Genomic DNA, 14,472 nt, shown 5'->3' on the forward strand with positions numbered 1-14,472 from the left:
TACTAGTTTGCATTCCCACCAACAATGTAAGAGGGTTCCCTTTTCTCCACACCCTATCCAGCATTTATTGCTTGTAGACTTTTGGATAGCAGCCATCCTGACTGGCATGTAATGGTACCTCATTGTGGTTTTGATTTGCATTTCTCTGATAATGAGTGATGTTGAGCATCTTTTCAGGTGTTTGTTAGCCATCTGCATGTCTTCCTTGGAGATATGTCTGTTTAGTTCTTTGGCCCATTTTTTGATTGGGTCATTTATTTTTCTGGAATTGAGCTGGAGGAGTTGCTTGTATATTTTTGAGATTAATCCTTTGTCTGTTGCTTCGTTTGCTATTATTTTCTCCCAATCTGAAGGCTGTCTTTTCACCTTACTTATAGTTTCCTTTGTTGTGCAAAAGCTTTTGAGTTTCATTAGGTCCCATTTGTTTATTTTTGCTTTTATTTCCAATATTCTGGGAGGTGGGTCATAGAGGATCCTGCTGTGATTTATGTTGGAGAGTGTTTTGCCTATGTTCTCCTCTAGGAGTTTGATAGTTTCTGGTCTTACATTTAGATCTTTAATCCATTTTGAGTTTATTTTTGTGTATGGTGTTAGAAAGTGTTCTAGTTTCATTCTTTTGCAAGTGGTTGACCAGTTTTTCCAACACCACTTGTTGAAGAGGTTGTCTTTTTTCCATTGTATATCCTTGCCTCCTTTGTCGAAGATAATGAGAAAACAGAAATAGAAATTAAGGAAACAATACCATTCACCATTGCAACAAACAGAATAAAATACTTAGGAGTATATCTACCTAAAGAAACAAAAGACTTATACATAGAAAACTATAAATCACTGATGAAAGAAATCAAAGAGGACACAAACAGATGGAGAAATATACCGTGTTCATGGATTGGAAGAATCAATATTGTCAAAATGGCTATACTACCCAAAGCAATCTATAGATTCAATGCAATCCCTATCAAGCTACCAACGGTATTTTTCACAGAACTAGAACAAATAATTTCACAATTTGTATGGAAATACAAAAAACCTCAAATAGCCAAAGTAATCTTGAGAAAGAAGAATGGAACTGGAGGAATCAACCTGCCTGACTTCAGACTATACTACAAAGCCACAGTCATCAAGACAGTATGGTACTGGCACAAAGACAGAAATATAGATCAATGGAACAGAATAGAAAGCCCAGAGATAAATCCACGAACCTATGGTCACCTTATCTTCTCCTTGTAATCTTGATTCCAGCTTGTGCTTCCTCCAGCCTGGCATTTTGCATGATGTACTCTGAATATAAGTTAAATAAGCAGGGTGACAATATACAGCCTTGACATACTCCTTTCCCGATTTGGAACCAGTCTGTTGCTCCATGTCCAGTTCTAAGTGTTGCTTCTTGACCTGCATACAGATTTCTCAGGAGGCAGGTAAGGTGTTCTGGTATTCCCATTTCTTGAAGAATTTTCCACAGTTTGTTGTGATCCACACAGTCAAAGGCTTTGGCATAGTCAATAAAGCAAAATAGATATTTTTTCGGAACTGTCTTGCTTTTCGAAGATCCAGCAGATATTGGTAATTTGATCTCTGGTTCCTCTGCCATTTCTAAATCCAGTTTGAACATCTGGTAGTTCATGGTTCACATACTGTTGAAGCCTGGTGTGGAGAATTTTGAGCATTACTTTGCTAGCGTGTGAGATGAGTGCAATTGTGTGGTAGTTTGAGCATTCTTTGGTATTGCCTTTCTTTGGGATTGGAATGAAAGCTGACCTTTTCCAGTCCTGTGGCCACTGGTGAGTTTTCCAAATGTGCTGGCATATTGAGTGCAGCATTTTCACAGCATCATCTTTCAGGATTTGAAATAGCTCAACTGTAATTCCATTAGCTCCACTAGCTTTGTTTATAGTGATCCTTCCTAAGGCCCACTTGACTTTGCATTCCAGGATGTCTGGTGGTTTGTGAATGGTCACACCATTGTGGTTATGTGGGTCATGAAGATCTTTTTTGTATAGTTCTTCTGTGTGTTCTGGCCACCTCTTCTTAATATCTTCTGCTTCTGTTAGGTCCATACCATTTCTGTCCTTTATTATGCTCATCTTTGCATGAAATGTTCCCTTGGTATCTCTAATTTTCTTGAAGTGGTCTCTAGTTTTTCCCAGTCTATTGTTTTCCTCTATTTCTTTGCATTGATAATTAAGGAAGGCTTTCTTATCCCTTCTTGCTCGTCTTTGGAACTCTATTCAAATGGGTATGTCTTTCCTTGTCTCTTTTACCTTCAGCTTCTCTTTTTTTCTCAGCTATTTGTAAGGCCTCGCCAGACAACCATTTTGCCCTTTTGCATTTATTTTTCTTGGGGATGTTCTTGACCACTGCCTCCTGTACAATGTCACAAACGTCCGTTCACAGTTCTTCAGGCATTCTATCAGATCTAATCCCTTGAATCTATTTGTGACTTACACTGTATAATTGTAAGGGATTTGATTTAGGTCATACCTGAATGGTCTAATGGTTTTCCCTACTTTCTTCAATTTAAGTCTGAATTTGGCAACAAAGAGTTCATGATTTGAGACACAGTCAGCTCCCGGTCTTGTTTTTGCTGACTGTATAGAGCTTCTCCATCTTTGGCTGCAAAGAATATAATCAATCTTATTTTGGTATTGACCATCTGGTGATGTCCATGTGTAGAATCTTCTCTTTTGTTTTTGGAAGAGGGTGTTTGTACCACAGATCTTATTAAAAGTGATTTAACAAGACCCATGTGACCTTGTTAATTTGATAGGACACAGGCAATATTTGCCTGAGTGGCTGGGTCATTTTGCACTTCCAGTAGCAGAGTGTAGGTACTCCGGGAGCTCTACATCCACTCTGGCACTCAGTACCATCCATATCTTTTATTTCAGTAATTGTAAGTTTTGTAAATTTTGTAATTTTTAAACTGTAATTTTTGATTCCTCAGAGCTTTGAATGTGAAAATACCTATGATTAAATAGGAAATTTGTTTGACTAATGTCTCCTTGTAAAGAGTTGTGGATAAATTTAATGATTCCATTAAAATAGTTCACAAACTGGGTGAGAAATGAGCCTGCAGGGGAGGAGAGGAAGGAGAGAGTCACAAAGACTCAAGAAGACAAAGACATGGGGAAAGGAAATTTATTTCTTTAGAATCACCTGTCCCACAAATACCTACCCTCCCCAAAAAACTGCATGACTGGCCTGTTAAGTATTTTTGGTAATATTCATAGAATGATAAAGAATGGCAAATTAATGTAAGATGAAAATGAGAGATTTTGTTCTGAATATTGTGATATGAGAAAAGGTGAGTTCCAAGCAGTCTGAGTTATCAGCATGCTTTAATTCCTTAGGAGCAGGGGGTAAAGGAAGATGGAATATTAAACATACATTAGACTGTAGTGTTTGTGAGCATTTAGAAAGCAAAGCAGCAGGCATATGACCTCAAAATGGAAGATTCAAAACAAGCCATGCCAAAATCATTACATAAAAGGAATGTATAGGAGTGGATATTATTGATTTCAGGCAAATACAAGACAAAATATCTAAAGATAATATTGTGAGAAAATATTTCAAGTGAATTTAAAGCTGATTAGATACTTTAACCAACAAACGCAGATTAAAGGATTTGCATTAATCTTAAGGTATTTTTAAGAGATTTTGGAATTGTTGTCTCCTCATTACAAGTGTACTGTCAAAAATCCAATAAAAACTTGAAAACAAGAATTGCTGTGGTCTATTTTTCCCCTAAGCTTATACTCAAATTTCTCTTCCCATCATGCAATATTTTTCTGATGTATGCATTATCTTACTTGAAATATCTCCAAAACTACACATAAAAATAGACACATAATCTGAAATGAATCTTAAGCAAAAAGAGCTAATGTAGTTTTCAGACCTGGACCATCATAAACAATGGCCTCTGATGGCTTATCTCCCTCTATTTCATGACCTGGCAATTAGTACTGTTCTTTGGTAGACTGGGTTTGGCTGTGATGTTATGTAAGGCCCCTGATACTGAAGTAAATAATCTGTGTACACATGGACCCCTACATTTTATTTAGCTTCCTAAATAAATTATCAGATGTCTGCTGATAATTAGTCTCATAACCTTACATTTGTGAACTCTAGGCCCCATTAACCAAATTTCCAAAGACAAATTTTTTTTTAATGCCAATACAAAACTGCATGTTCTGTAAGTCAATTATACATGAAACTCAAGTATGCCTGCAGTTCTGAGGTCCCACAAATGGAGCCTCATTAAAAACAAAGTCGGGCTCAGCGTATAAGCTATAGACTCATTAATTCCAGGTAAGTCATATAGCCATAATGTGAATGAAATGCCTAAAATATGAAAATGCAAACCACTCCTTTACTATTTTCCTTGTGTGCATGTTCAGCCACTCAGTCATGTCTGACTCTTTGCAACCTCATGGACTATAGCCTCTGTCCATGGGATTCTCCAGGCAAGAATACTGGAGTGGGTTTCTATGCCTTCCTCCAAGGGATCTTCACGACCTAGGGATTGAAGCCACAAATCTTATGTCTCCTGCATTGGCACTCAGGTTCTTTACCACTAGCGCCACCTGGAAAGCCCAATATTTTGTTTATTCTACTTTTATCCTACAGTCCATAGGGTCTCAAAGAGTCAGACATGATGTACCATACGCACAGATCCTTCAATGAGCTCTGTAATATATCATTTTTTAAAAAAGTATTACAATTTCTTAATATTAAAGTTGAAACACTAAGCTATAGTCATAGCATATTCTGAATGTGTGTGTGTTTGTGTTAGTCGCTCAGTTGTGTCCGACTCTTTGCGACCCCATGGACTGTAGCCCACCAGGCTCCTTTGTCCATGGGATTCTCCAGGCAAGAATACTGGAGTGGGTTGCCATTTCCTTCTCCAGAATAGTTTTACATAATTATAGAATGAATAAAACATTTATCCATCTCTTCAGTGCTTTCCTCAATATTATGAAGTTAGAAACATTTCACAAATATGTGCATTATATTTGTTGAAAAAATATCTGCATTATCTCCATTTATCATTATACAAGGAGATGGACCATCCTGAGAGCGCTATGATGCAGGTGTCTGCTGCTTTTATACTTTTAATATGAATAGAACTAGCATATTTCACCTCTCACTCTCATGTCTACATACTCATGACTAGATTTATTTCTTTGACAGCTAAGAGCATTATTACCAAAGACTATATGTTGAAAAATATATGTTTTGCCAGAAGCAGAGCAAGTTCAAAGGCATTTTCCTGTCAAACAAAACCCTGGGATCCAGTGACAATCCTAGCTGATGAGCAATCTTTGGTTCTGAGAAGTCTAGGCCAACACCCTGAAGGGCTGGCTTTAGTACCATAACACAGAGCACTGTTGAGTGGAGATAGCCTGGCGGAAATGCAGTGATTGATCTCAGACTAAGGCATCAAAACCCTGGAAGAGAAGGAGAATAGAAGCGGGCACATGCTGGACAAGACTAGTCAGACCAGTCTTTCAGAACTTCGTCTAGGTCCTCCAGGGAGAAATATTCTTGGTATGACTGGATGCTGCACTCCTAAATATATAGACACTTGACAAATTATTAAATTAAATGCAGACTCTAACTGTAAAAGGTAGTATAATACTTTAGAATTTTAACATGATATAAAATACTATAATAAAATGTTTCAAAACATGTACATTATTGTCTTTCCTTCAGGCATTATAAGTCTTTTTATACCTGAGTTACACCAATTTGGGGTCCTAATTTCCAGGAATTAGGACCTTTTCCCTCATATCAGAGGTTATTATTTCCTAAACTGATAAATTAACATTAGTTTAATTAATGTAAATGAATGAATGAATTTTAATAATGAACAAAAAATTCAACAATGTATTTAATCATTTAAAATGTACATGCAAAGTTAATCCTAAATGTTTTGTGGATCCACTCTTCAAGGTTTGCACAACCTATTTTACATAAAATACTCATCCTTATTAAGTTGTCCCAGACTATTACAGCATTCTCTAAGTTAAAAAAATGAGTCAGTGACAAAAAACATAAATTTGGTACATGAGAATAATCTGTAACCTTCTACTTTTTACATGTCCTACACCATCTGCAGTCAATTAAGTGATTCCCAGGTGTTCACAGTAATTGCTTTAACGCAAGATTACATGTCACTTTAGGGGTCTTTAAATATTTATTATAAAACCCTCATCTACATTTTTCTCTATTCATTTAGGGACAAAACATGCTGATGTTTAGTATAGACAAAAATAAGCTGATGGCACTTGTTGAATCATTTTGTGGATTAACTTTCAATAAAAAACAAATTTTTTTTATAAGCCAAAATCTGATGAAAGAATCACAACATACTGATTTAGTTGTGCTTATTTACATTCTCCATTTCAATGAAAAATATGTACGTATAATTTGGGGCTAAGATGTCAATAATCAAATTAGATGTCATTTTTTGCCAGAAGTGTGGCAAGTAATTGACCAGAGGATTTTTCAACTATTTTCGTTCTCTAAAGGTAAAAGAATAATTTTTCACTTTAAGACTTGGGACAGGAAAGAACCATGGAGACAGTCTCAAATAATATTCATTTTATAGATAGGGAAAATAAAATTCAGAGGTTGGTCAAGTGTACAGAATTATTTACAAGTAGATGAAATAAAATTTACAATTACTAGCATATGCATAATGCATACTCTGCTCCAGGAAATGTTCCAAGCACTTCACATATATTCACTCATTTCATTCTCACATCTACTGGATTAGTACTTGTGTTATTCTCACAGAAGCCTGGAGGGACTGCCCAGAGTAATTTGCATATAGTCACAGAGTTGGAAATGACACATCTAGGATTAGGTTGGCCCCTGAATCTATGTTATTAACTATCAAAACATAATTTCTTTCTAAAACTAGTTTATGAGAAAATTATGATTTCTAGGTCAACATACTCTTCTACAACAATGTGATATATAATTCATATGAGTATATTCACAATAGTATTAGTGAAAATCCATATATTTCTATAATTTAAAGAGAATTTTCATTAAATTTATGGGTTGATTTTTTTTTTTTGCTTTCTAAAACATCTTAATAATTAGTCACATTAGAATGCCTTTTCAGCAAGCATATTTTGTGTCTGATATTGTGAGACCTTCTGATGTATAGCATACATTTGTGGAACATTATAAACATGCTCAGTGGTTTTGACAATCTAGTATGCATTAGTGTATATTAAATTCTTAATAGTAACAGTTCCCTTAAAATTATATTATTTTACTCACTGCCTGTGTTACTGCATTTTTATTTTGCCATGATTTTTGGAAAAGCTTCAAGACAAATTAACCTGTGGCATAATTAATTAATCACATGAAATAAAATGCTGCTGTGTCAACCAAGCCTGCTGCCGTAGTAGACTCCGGAATGATTCCCAGTACTCTCCATTATACCAGTTCTGTGGGGAGGCCTCTTGCTGTGGTGTGTGTGTGTGTGTGTGTGTCTGTGTCTGTGTCTGTGTGTCTGTCTGTCTGTCTGTCTCGGATGTACTGAGGTGGGCAGAGACATCAACATAGTTGAAACTTAGTGTTTTCAGCTTTTACTGAAGGATGTCAGCTTTATCACTGGTTCACTTTATTTCTTAAATGAAAAGATCTAGCAACAATCACTGAGGATTTGGGTTCTTACTTTCTCTGATCAATAACAAGCCCAGGTGTAAGTGCATGTCATTTAAGGAATATTTAAAAGACACACACAAGATCTCTTGCAGATAAATCTATATTCTTATCACGGAATTAAGTTGAACTGATAAACATGTTATGTTTCTTGCTCCCAATAACGCTTTTATATAACAGCATTTTGCTATTGCGAGCTCAGCCTTCTTTAAAGCATGTTGCCAGAGTATTAGCACACCCAATGCTTCTTTTGATATAGATGCTAAAAATAGTCTACACTATATCATCTTGTTTTCTTTCTACTAAACAATGTGTACTTTTTAATTCAGTGTATGTGAAGAAGAATATCTGGTTTCCTATAAGAAGCTTATATATTTCTCCTTAAATATAGTGGGATCATGCCATCAGTCACATTTCCCTTTACACCTTTATTATGAGGAAGGTCATTATAGTTTAAGTAATCAATAGGATACAAATGGCTGTCCTATGGACAAATAATGTACTAATTTTAATGTAATTTTATACATTAGTACATTTTTACTTTTATCCTTATAAACAATATATTTCAGAAATATTTGTTTTGTCCTATAGACCACATTCATTTGTGTATATTTACTCAAAATGGTAAGAAAACAAATCAAAGAAAAACATTTTCCTTACAGAACCATGGTTAATGTGTGAGTTTGTTTATCAGGATATCTTCTCTGAGGTGTACTGGGCTTAGTTGCTCAGTCATGTCTGGCTCTTTGCAACCCAAGGACTTTAGTCTGTCATGCTCCTCTGTCCATGGGATTCTCCAGGCAAGAATACTGAAGTGGGTCGCTATGCCCTCCTCCAGGGGATCTTCCCATCCTAGGTCTCCTGCATTGCAGGCAGATTTTTTTACTGTCTGAGCCGCCAGGGAATCCCACGAATACTGGAGTGGGTAGCCGACCCCTTCCTCAGGGTATCTTCTTTAGACATGAATAAATCATATTTGATTTTTAAGTGCATAGCTGATTGACAGCCCCTGGAAAAGGCAAAGGATGGGGTCAGACACCTCTATTTGGGCATAAAGACTGATTATATGTTCTACTCCCTGATGGACCCCCTCATAAATCCCCTTAAGCAATGAAGGCAGACTCTTTCAGAAGAAATCACAGAATCAACCCTGCTGTAGAAGCTGTCAATAACCATTTTCATCACTATATGGTGTTTAAGCCTCAGAATTTGAAATAGTAAAAGAAAATTAGCACTAAATGCAAATACTGTGTTTAACTTCTTACAAATTACATTCTCTTTTATTACCATAGAGTCAGACTTAAGACAACCATGACTTTAAGTATTGAAGAAATATAGAAGAAAGAAAAAAATGAGGTGTTATATTCGTAGATTATAATTAACGTTTTTATATAATTTGGTTATGTCACTGATTTTTGATAAATGGATTGAAGAATATCAAAGATGAGTAAATGATCTGACAATAATAGCTACCAGCTCCTAGGAGTTAATTGATTCTCTAAATGTATTGAGTGCTAAACAAGTAAAATTATGATGACATATGAGATTCCATTTGAAGCATACAGTTGTGATTTGGGGCACATTTTAAAAGTAAATTTTAGAACAACGACATTATAATTATTTAATACGCAATTAGTCTTAATGCTTCAGTGGGATAATGGTAGACATGGTATCATGGAACTTGTTTATGACACCAGACCCCATTAACAGCCACTCTGGGTTTCTCAAACATAATTGTTTATGACTGAGATTTAAATAAGAGGGCTATAGAAGAAAAATAATTAAGAACAAAAACCAGTTCTACCCACTACTATCATTCCTTGTTCAACCTTTCAGTTTATCCTCCTTTTATTTTTATCTTCCAACTATAGACTGATGACAAAAGGTGTGAAAGATGGAAAAAATCTTACTACTTTTAGCTATTGCTTTATCAAAGGTAAGCAATACTTGTAAGGAATGTAAGAAAAAGCAATATAGAATTCCATACCTTGATCAAAATTGGCTAAGAGGTACAAAAAAACAGAATTATTTTCCTGAAATTAACATTTATATTGTTTAAGCTATTTATGAGAGTAGTTTAAATATTTTCTATTATAGATCAATATAATGTTATTGGTAAATAAAAGATAACAAATTATTCCCATTATACTGTGGTAAAGGTTATTACATTTTTAGCAAATCTAACTATTATAGCATTAATTATCACTGTTATCAGTATTATGAACAACGTTTATACAAAAACTGCATGACAATATTTCATCTGCACTGCCCTATGGAAATGGTTTTCATTTTATAGATCACATTGTAGCATTTTCCTGACTGACTATGATAAGTTTCACAAACTAGTATATGATTTACATATTTTATCTACATTGTTTTATTGAAATGTTCTGAAAAATATGAAGTATCATACTATCAACATATATGAACGTGTAACACCTAAAATCACACAGTTTTTGTCTGTTGTATAAAAAAGGAATGACCTGATAACATAGGAATTACAGATTGAAAAAACAGGAAATTTGACTTGGAGAATGATTCTGAGAATTAAGTTCTTTTTTTTTCTTCAAGGAGTCTGAACTTCTGGGATCCTGTACTTTCTTTACCCACTTCCCACAAATAATTTTATACCTCTCTTCAGCTTTACTCTAAGAAGAGAAATCTGTAGGAAGAAATCTTGAGTTCACTGATCTTCAACTATGCTATGAAGGTCATAAAATAGTCAAACTTTGTGGGGAGATTTCTGATATTAGAAATGTAAGTAAAGCCTGGAATTTTAAGCACACACAAATTTTGTCTTTTTAAAACTTTACCCAAGGGTAAAATATTTAGTTTTAGTTTTTATTATGCCTGAACTGGTATATATTGTTGTTTAGTCGATAAACCATGTGTGACTCTTTCGGGAACCCATGGACTGTAGCTCACCAGGTTTCTATGGCCATGGGATTTCCCAGGCACAAATACTGGAGTAGGTTTCCATTTCCTTTTTCAGCGAATTTCCCGACCCAGGGATTGAGCTCATGTCTCCTGCACTGACAGGCAGGTTCTATATATAATATTATATATATATATGCAGGCTTCTCTAGCGGCTCAGAATTTGCCTGCAATACCAGAGACCTGGGTTCTATCTCTGGGTTGGGAACATCCCCTGGAGAAGGCAATAGCAATCCACTCCAGTATTTTGACCTGGAGAATTTCATGGAATGATGAGCCTGGCAGGCTACAGTTTATTGGTTCTCAAAGAGTTGGACACGAGTGAGCGACTAACACTTTTACTTCATATATATATGGGACCATGCCCAGGACCATGTCACTAAACAAAAACTGAAAAATTAAAAAAAAAAAAGGAAATGAGCAAAGAGACTTAAAATGGTTACTTTATGTCAGTATGATTAAAAATGAACAGTGATTGAATATCTTACTTAAATTTGTCCGAATATCTCTTCATATTATACCTAAAGATAAATTTATCCTGACATGATAAAGCATTATCCACACATCTGGCACACTTTCTGTGATGTGTTTTTTTAGTATATCTTTGCAACAGTATTACAATCCAACAGGTACTCCTCAACTAAAATTCCAGATGTAATGGACAGAAAAGCATCATGAGTTCTTTTAACTCTAACAATGTATTTGTAACTCAAGTGACACCAAAGATTACAAACACCATTATCCAAATAATAACGGGTTAGCAACAAAATTCCCTAAGATTTGCAGACACTGAAATTTCCCCAATTCTTATGTACAGGTCTAAATAAATGTCCTTATCTCTATTTTAGAGATGAGAAAACTGAGTCTCTAAGAGATAAATTTTTTTTTGGAGTCCTATTTGGTTTGACTCCAGATGTGAATACATTATCCCTCTCCCACTCCACTTTATCTACTCTTTGTTTTCTGTATGTTTAATGAGAAATACAAAGTGGTGAAAAGATTGAGGTCATCAGCAGTACACTCAGAGGACCAGGATATTAAAAGTTTTCAGTTTAAGCCTCACTGGAATGAGTGTGCTTCTATCCACAGAAATATGCTGGTGCATCATTAACTTATTTATTTGCTTTAGTAAATAACTAAGCTTAATCTTATCTCCCCAACCCAACACTCCTCTCTCTCTCCATTCTTCTCTCTTTTCCCATACATAGCTGGCAAGTATTGCTTCTGTATTAAAATCAACTTAGAACAGAGGTTGAAAACATAAGTCCACTGCTATCTTTCTTTATGTTTCCTGCAGGAAAGCAGGCAGTGAAATGTAAATGGTATTTGATTATCCTTCATATAATCAAACAACCACTTTGCTCCATAGGCAGTGCACTAATTATGTAGTGATCGTATTTGACAGTCGACACTGGTATGTAGTCTGCGTGTTTAATTTACAGGTTGGCATTTCCACTAAGAACCTTTTTCATTTTTTAAATCTACAAAAAATAATGCAAAATAAAGTTCTATTCTAGGTTAAGAGTTCTTTACATTAAAAAAAAAAAAAAAAAGAAAAAAAAAAAAAGAGATGGAAAATCTGCCCAGTTTAGGCTTGTTTCTTTAGTTCCAACATAGCAATACTTAATTGACATGAACATTTAAATTAAGTACCTGGTGCTTTTGAATCACTTTTGTGTCCATAGATATATTTTTTCTCTCTAATTTTTAGTCCATTAGCCTATAGTTCCACTTTGTAATAGATGTCTCTGTGTGTGTGTGTGTGTGTGTGTGTTCGTGCGTTTGAGCACTCAGTCTGTCTGACTCTGTGACCCTGTGGACTCCAGCCAGCAAGGCCCCTCTGTTCATGGGATTTCCCAGGAAAGAATACTGGGGCTGCCACTTCCTCTTCCTGGGATCTATCTGACTCAGGGATCAAACCCATGTCTCTTGTGTCTACTGTTCTGTCAGTTGGATTCTTTACCACTAGTGTCACCTGGGAAGCCCCTTGTAACTGATATCATACCACAAAATACTATCAAATAATAGCAATTGATAGATATCTACTGACCATATTTTATAGTGTAAAGAAAATGCAAAATAAATTAAATGATTATAAATAAAATTTAATTATATATTTTTTTGGAATAAAAAATTTCACAATGCAAGTTTTACTTTTGGCTTCATTGAAGTGAATACATAACAAAAATTATTCCATATACCTAGAAATAAGTGGGCAGAATTAAGCTCATGCTTATAAATCTCACATTTCATTGTCCTATTCTTGTGTAATTTAATCAGAAATACTGGAAATATACATTTGCATTAACTGATAATTAATTTCTCATCAAGGTAAAGATAACTTAGCTCCCCAAATTGCAATTTAGTCTTTAAAATATACTATCACACACACACAATATCAATAAGTATTAGGTAATTTTCCCACAGAAAAATACAGTATTTCAAAAATATATTAGCAATTAAACAAAAATCAAGTCTTTGTATATTTTACATAATTATATATGACTCTTAATTTCCCATTCCTCTTATAGAAATTAAGTTAAATAACAACACCATGTAATATGAACCTCTAAATTTTTGACAATGAGAAAACATTAGTAATATTTTATCATAAACATATTTACAACTTCTAAAGCTTATAAACCTTAACTATATATAATTTCAACATCAAATTTAAAATTGGTCAAATTTTAAATAGGTAAACCTATTTACTATAATTTAATATGCTAGGGAGATATTTGTTAGAAAATGGTGAATTTCATAATTCACGAGTAATAAGAGCAACATATATGTAATTCAGTCTCATATTAACACATTGACAAGAGTAACAATGACCTTAACTAGCCTATGACAAATCAATCCTGTGAAAGCTAATAGGGCTGTATGGGAATGTTTATATATACAGAGAGAGAAATAATATATTAGAGAAAGAATATATTTTGCTTTTCCCAATTTAAACAACCACAGAGCTTTAAATGGAGTAAGATGGTATGAGCAATCTTTACCCCAAAGCACTCACCTACTGTCAGCTGTCCAGTTAACTGCCCCATGTGATTTCTTGCATTCACTGTTACATTCCTGTCAGACTGTAAGACCAGTGGACTATCCTGGGAAACATGTATAAAATAAAGAAATCAAATAAAAAATAGAAATATAGTCAAGATTTTATATATAAAATTATATTGCACTTGTTCGGGTATTATCGAAATTATATTTTTTTGTTTTATATTAAAGCAGCTCTTTTAACACCCCAAACACTTTGAAAAATACAAAATAATAAGGGTGCTTCATAATAACTATTTGACATAATAGGGATGTTTCCATTTTGATAAATAGGAATTAACTACTGGGTGCAAACATTTTCAACACTACTGATTATCGTACATCACTGTTGTAGTAACTTCTCTTTTTCTCTCCCTTGCATTGGCATAGATCTATGCCTTCCATTGGCATGGATACCTGCCTTTGGAGAGATTTTAAACTCTATAGAAATGGGGAAGTCCCTTTTTAAGCTGAACTTGCAAATTTCAGATCTAAGCTTAAATGTTTCCTCCTTGAAAGTGCCTCCCCTGATTACTGTAACTACAGATTCATTCAATCCTCAAACTCCCAATCTCCATTTATTTTGTTCAGAGCACTTACCCCAAGACACATTTATTTTGCTAATTTATGTGTTTACTTGTTTTTAATTTGTTTCTGTCACAAGAGGAAATGTCCATGGGACAAGAACCATAGCAGTCACGTTGGCAAAGTTTAGTCCCATTATCTGGCATACTGCTGAAGGAAAGCATTTACTAAATGTTTACTGAACGGACAAACAAATCATCATAATAAAATTGATATTACCTTATGTATCTA

General features: G+C 34.6%; 1 protein-coding gene across 1 annotated transcript in view; it reads right to left on the minus strand.

Annotated features, from left to right (window-relative positions):
• The window catches only part of SGCZ (sarcoglycan zeta), a 1,064,676-nt gene that overhangs the window by 111,263 nt on the left and 938,941 nt on the right, over positions 1–14,472 (minus strand). Inside the window, exon 4 of the mRNA XM_070459967.1 lies at positions 13,634–13,721. Coding sequence (XP_070316068.1) covers positions 13,634–13,721 — 88 coding nt within the window. The remainder of the gene's footprint in view (positions 1–13,633; positions 13,722–14,472) is intronic.

This window comes from Odocoileus virginianus, chromosome 32, assembly GCF_023699985.2.
Source record: "Odocoileus virginianus isolate 20LAN1187 ecotype Illinois chromosome 32, Ovbor_1.2, whole genome shotgun sequence".
Taxonomy (NCBI): Eukaryota; Metazoa; Chordata; class Mammalia; order Artiodactyla; family Cervidae; genus Odocoileus; species Odocoileus virginianus.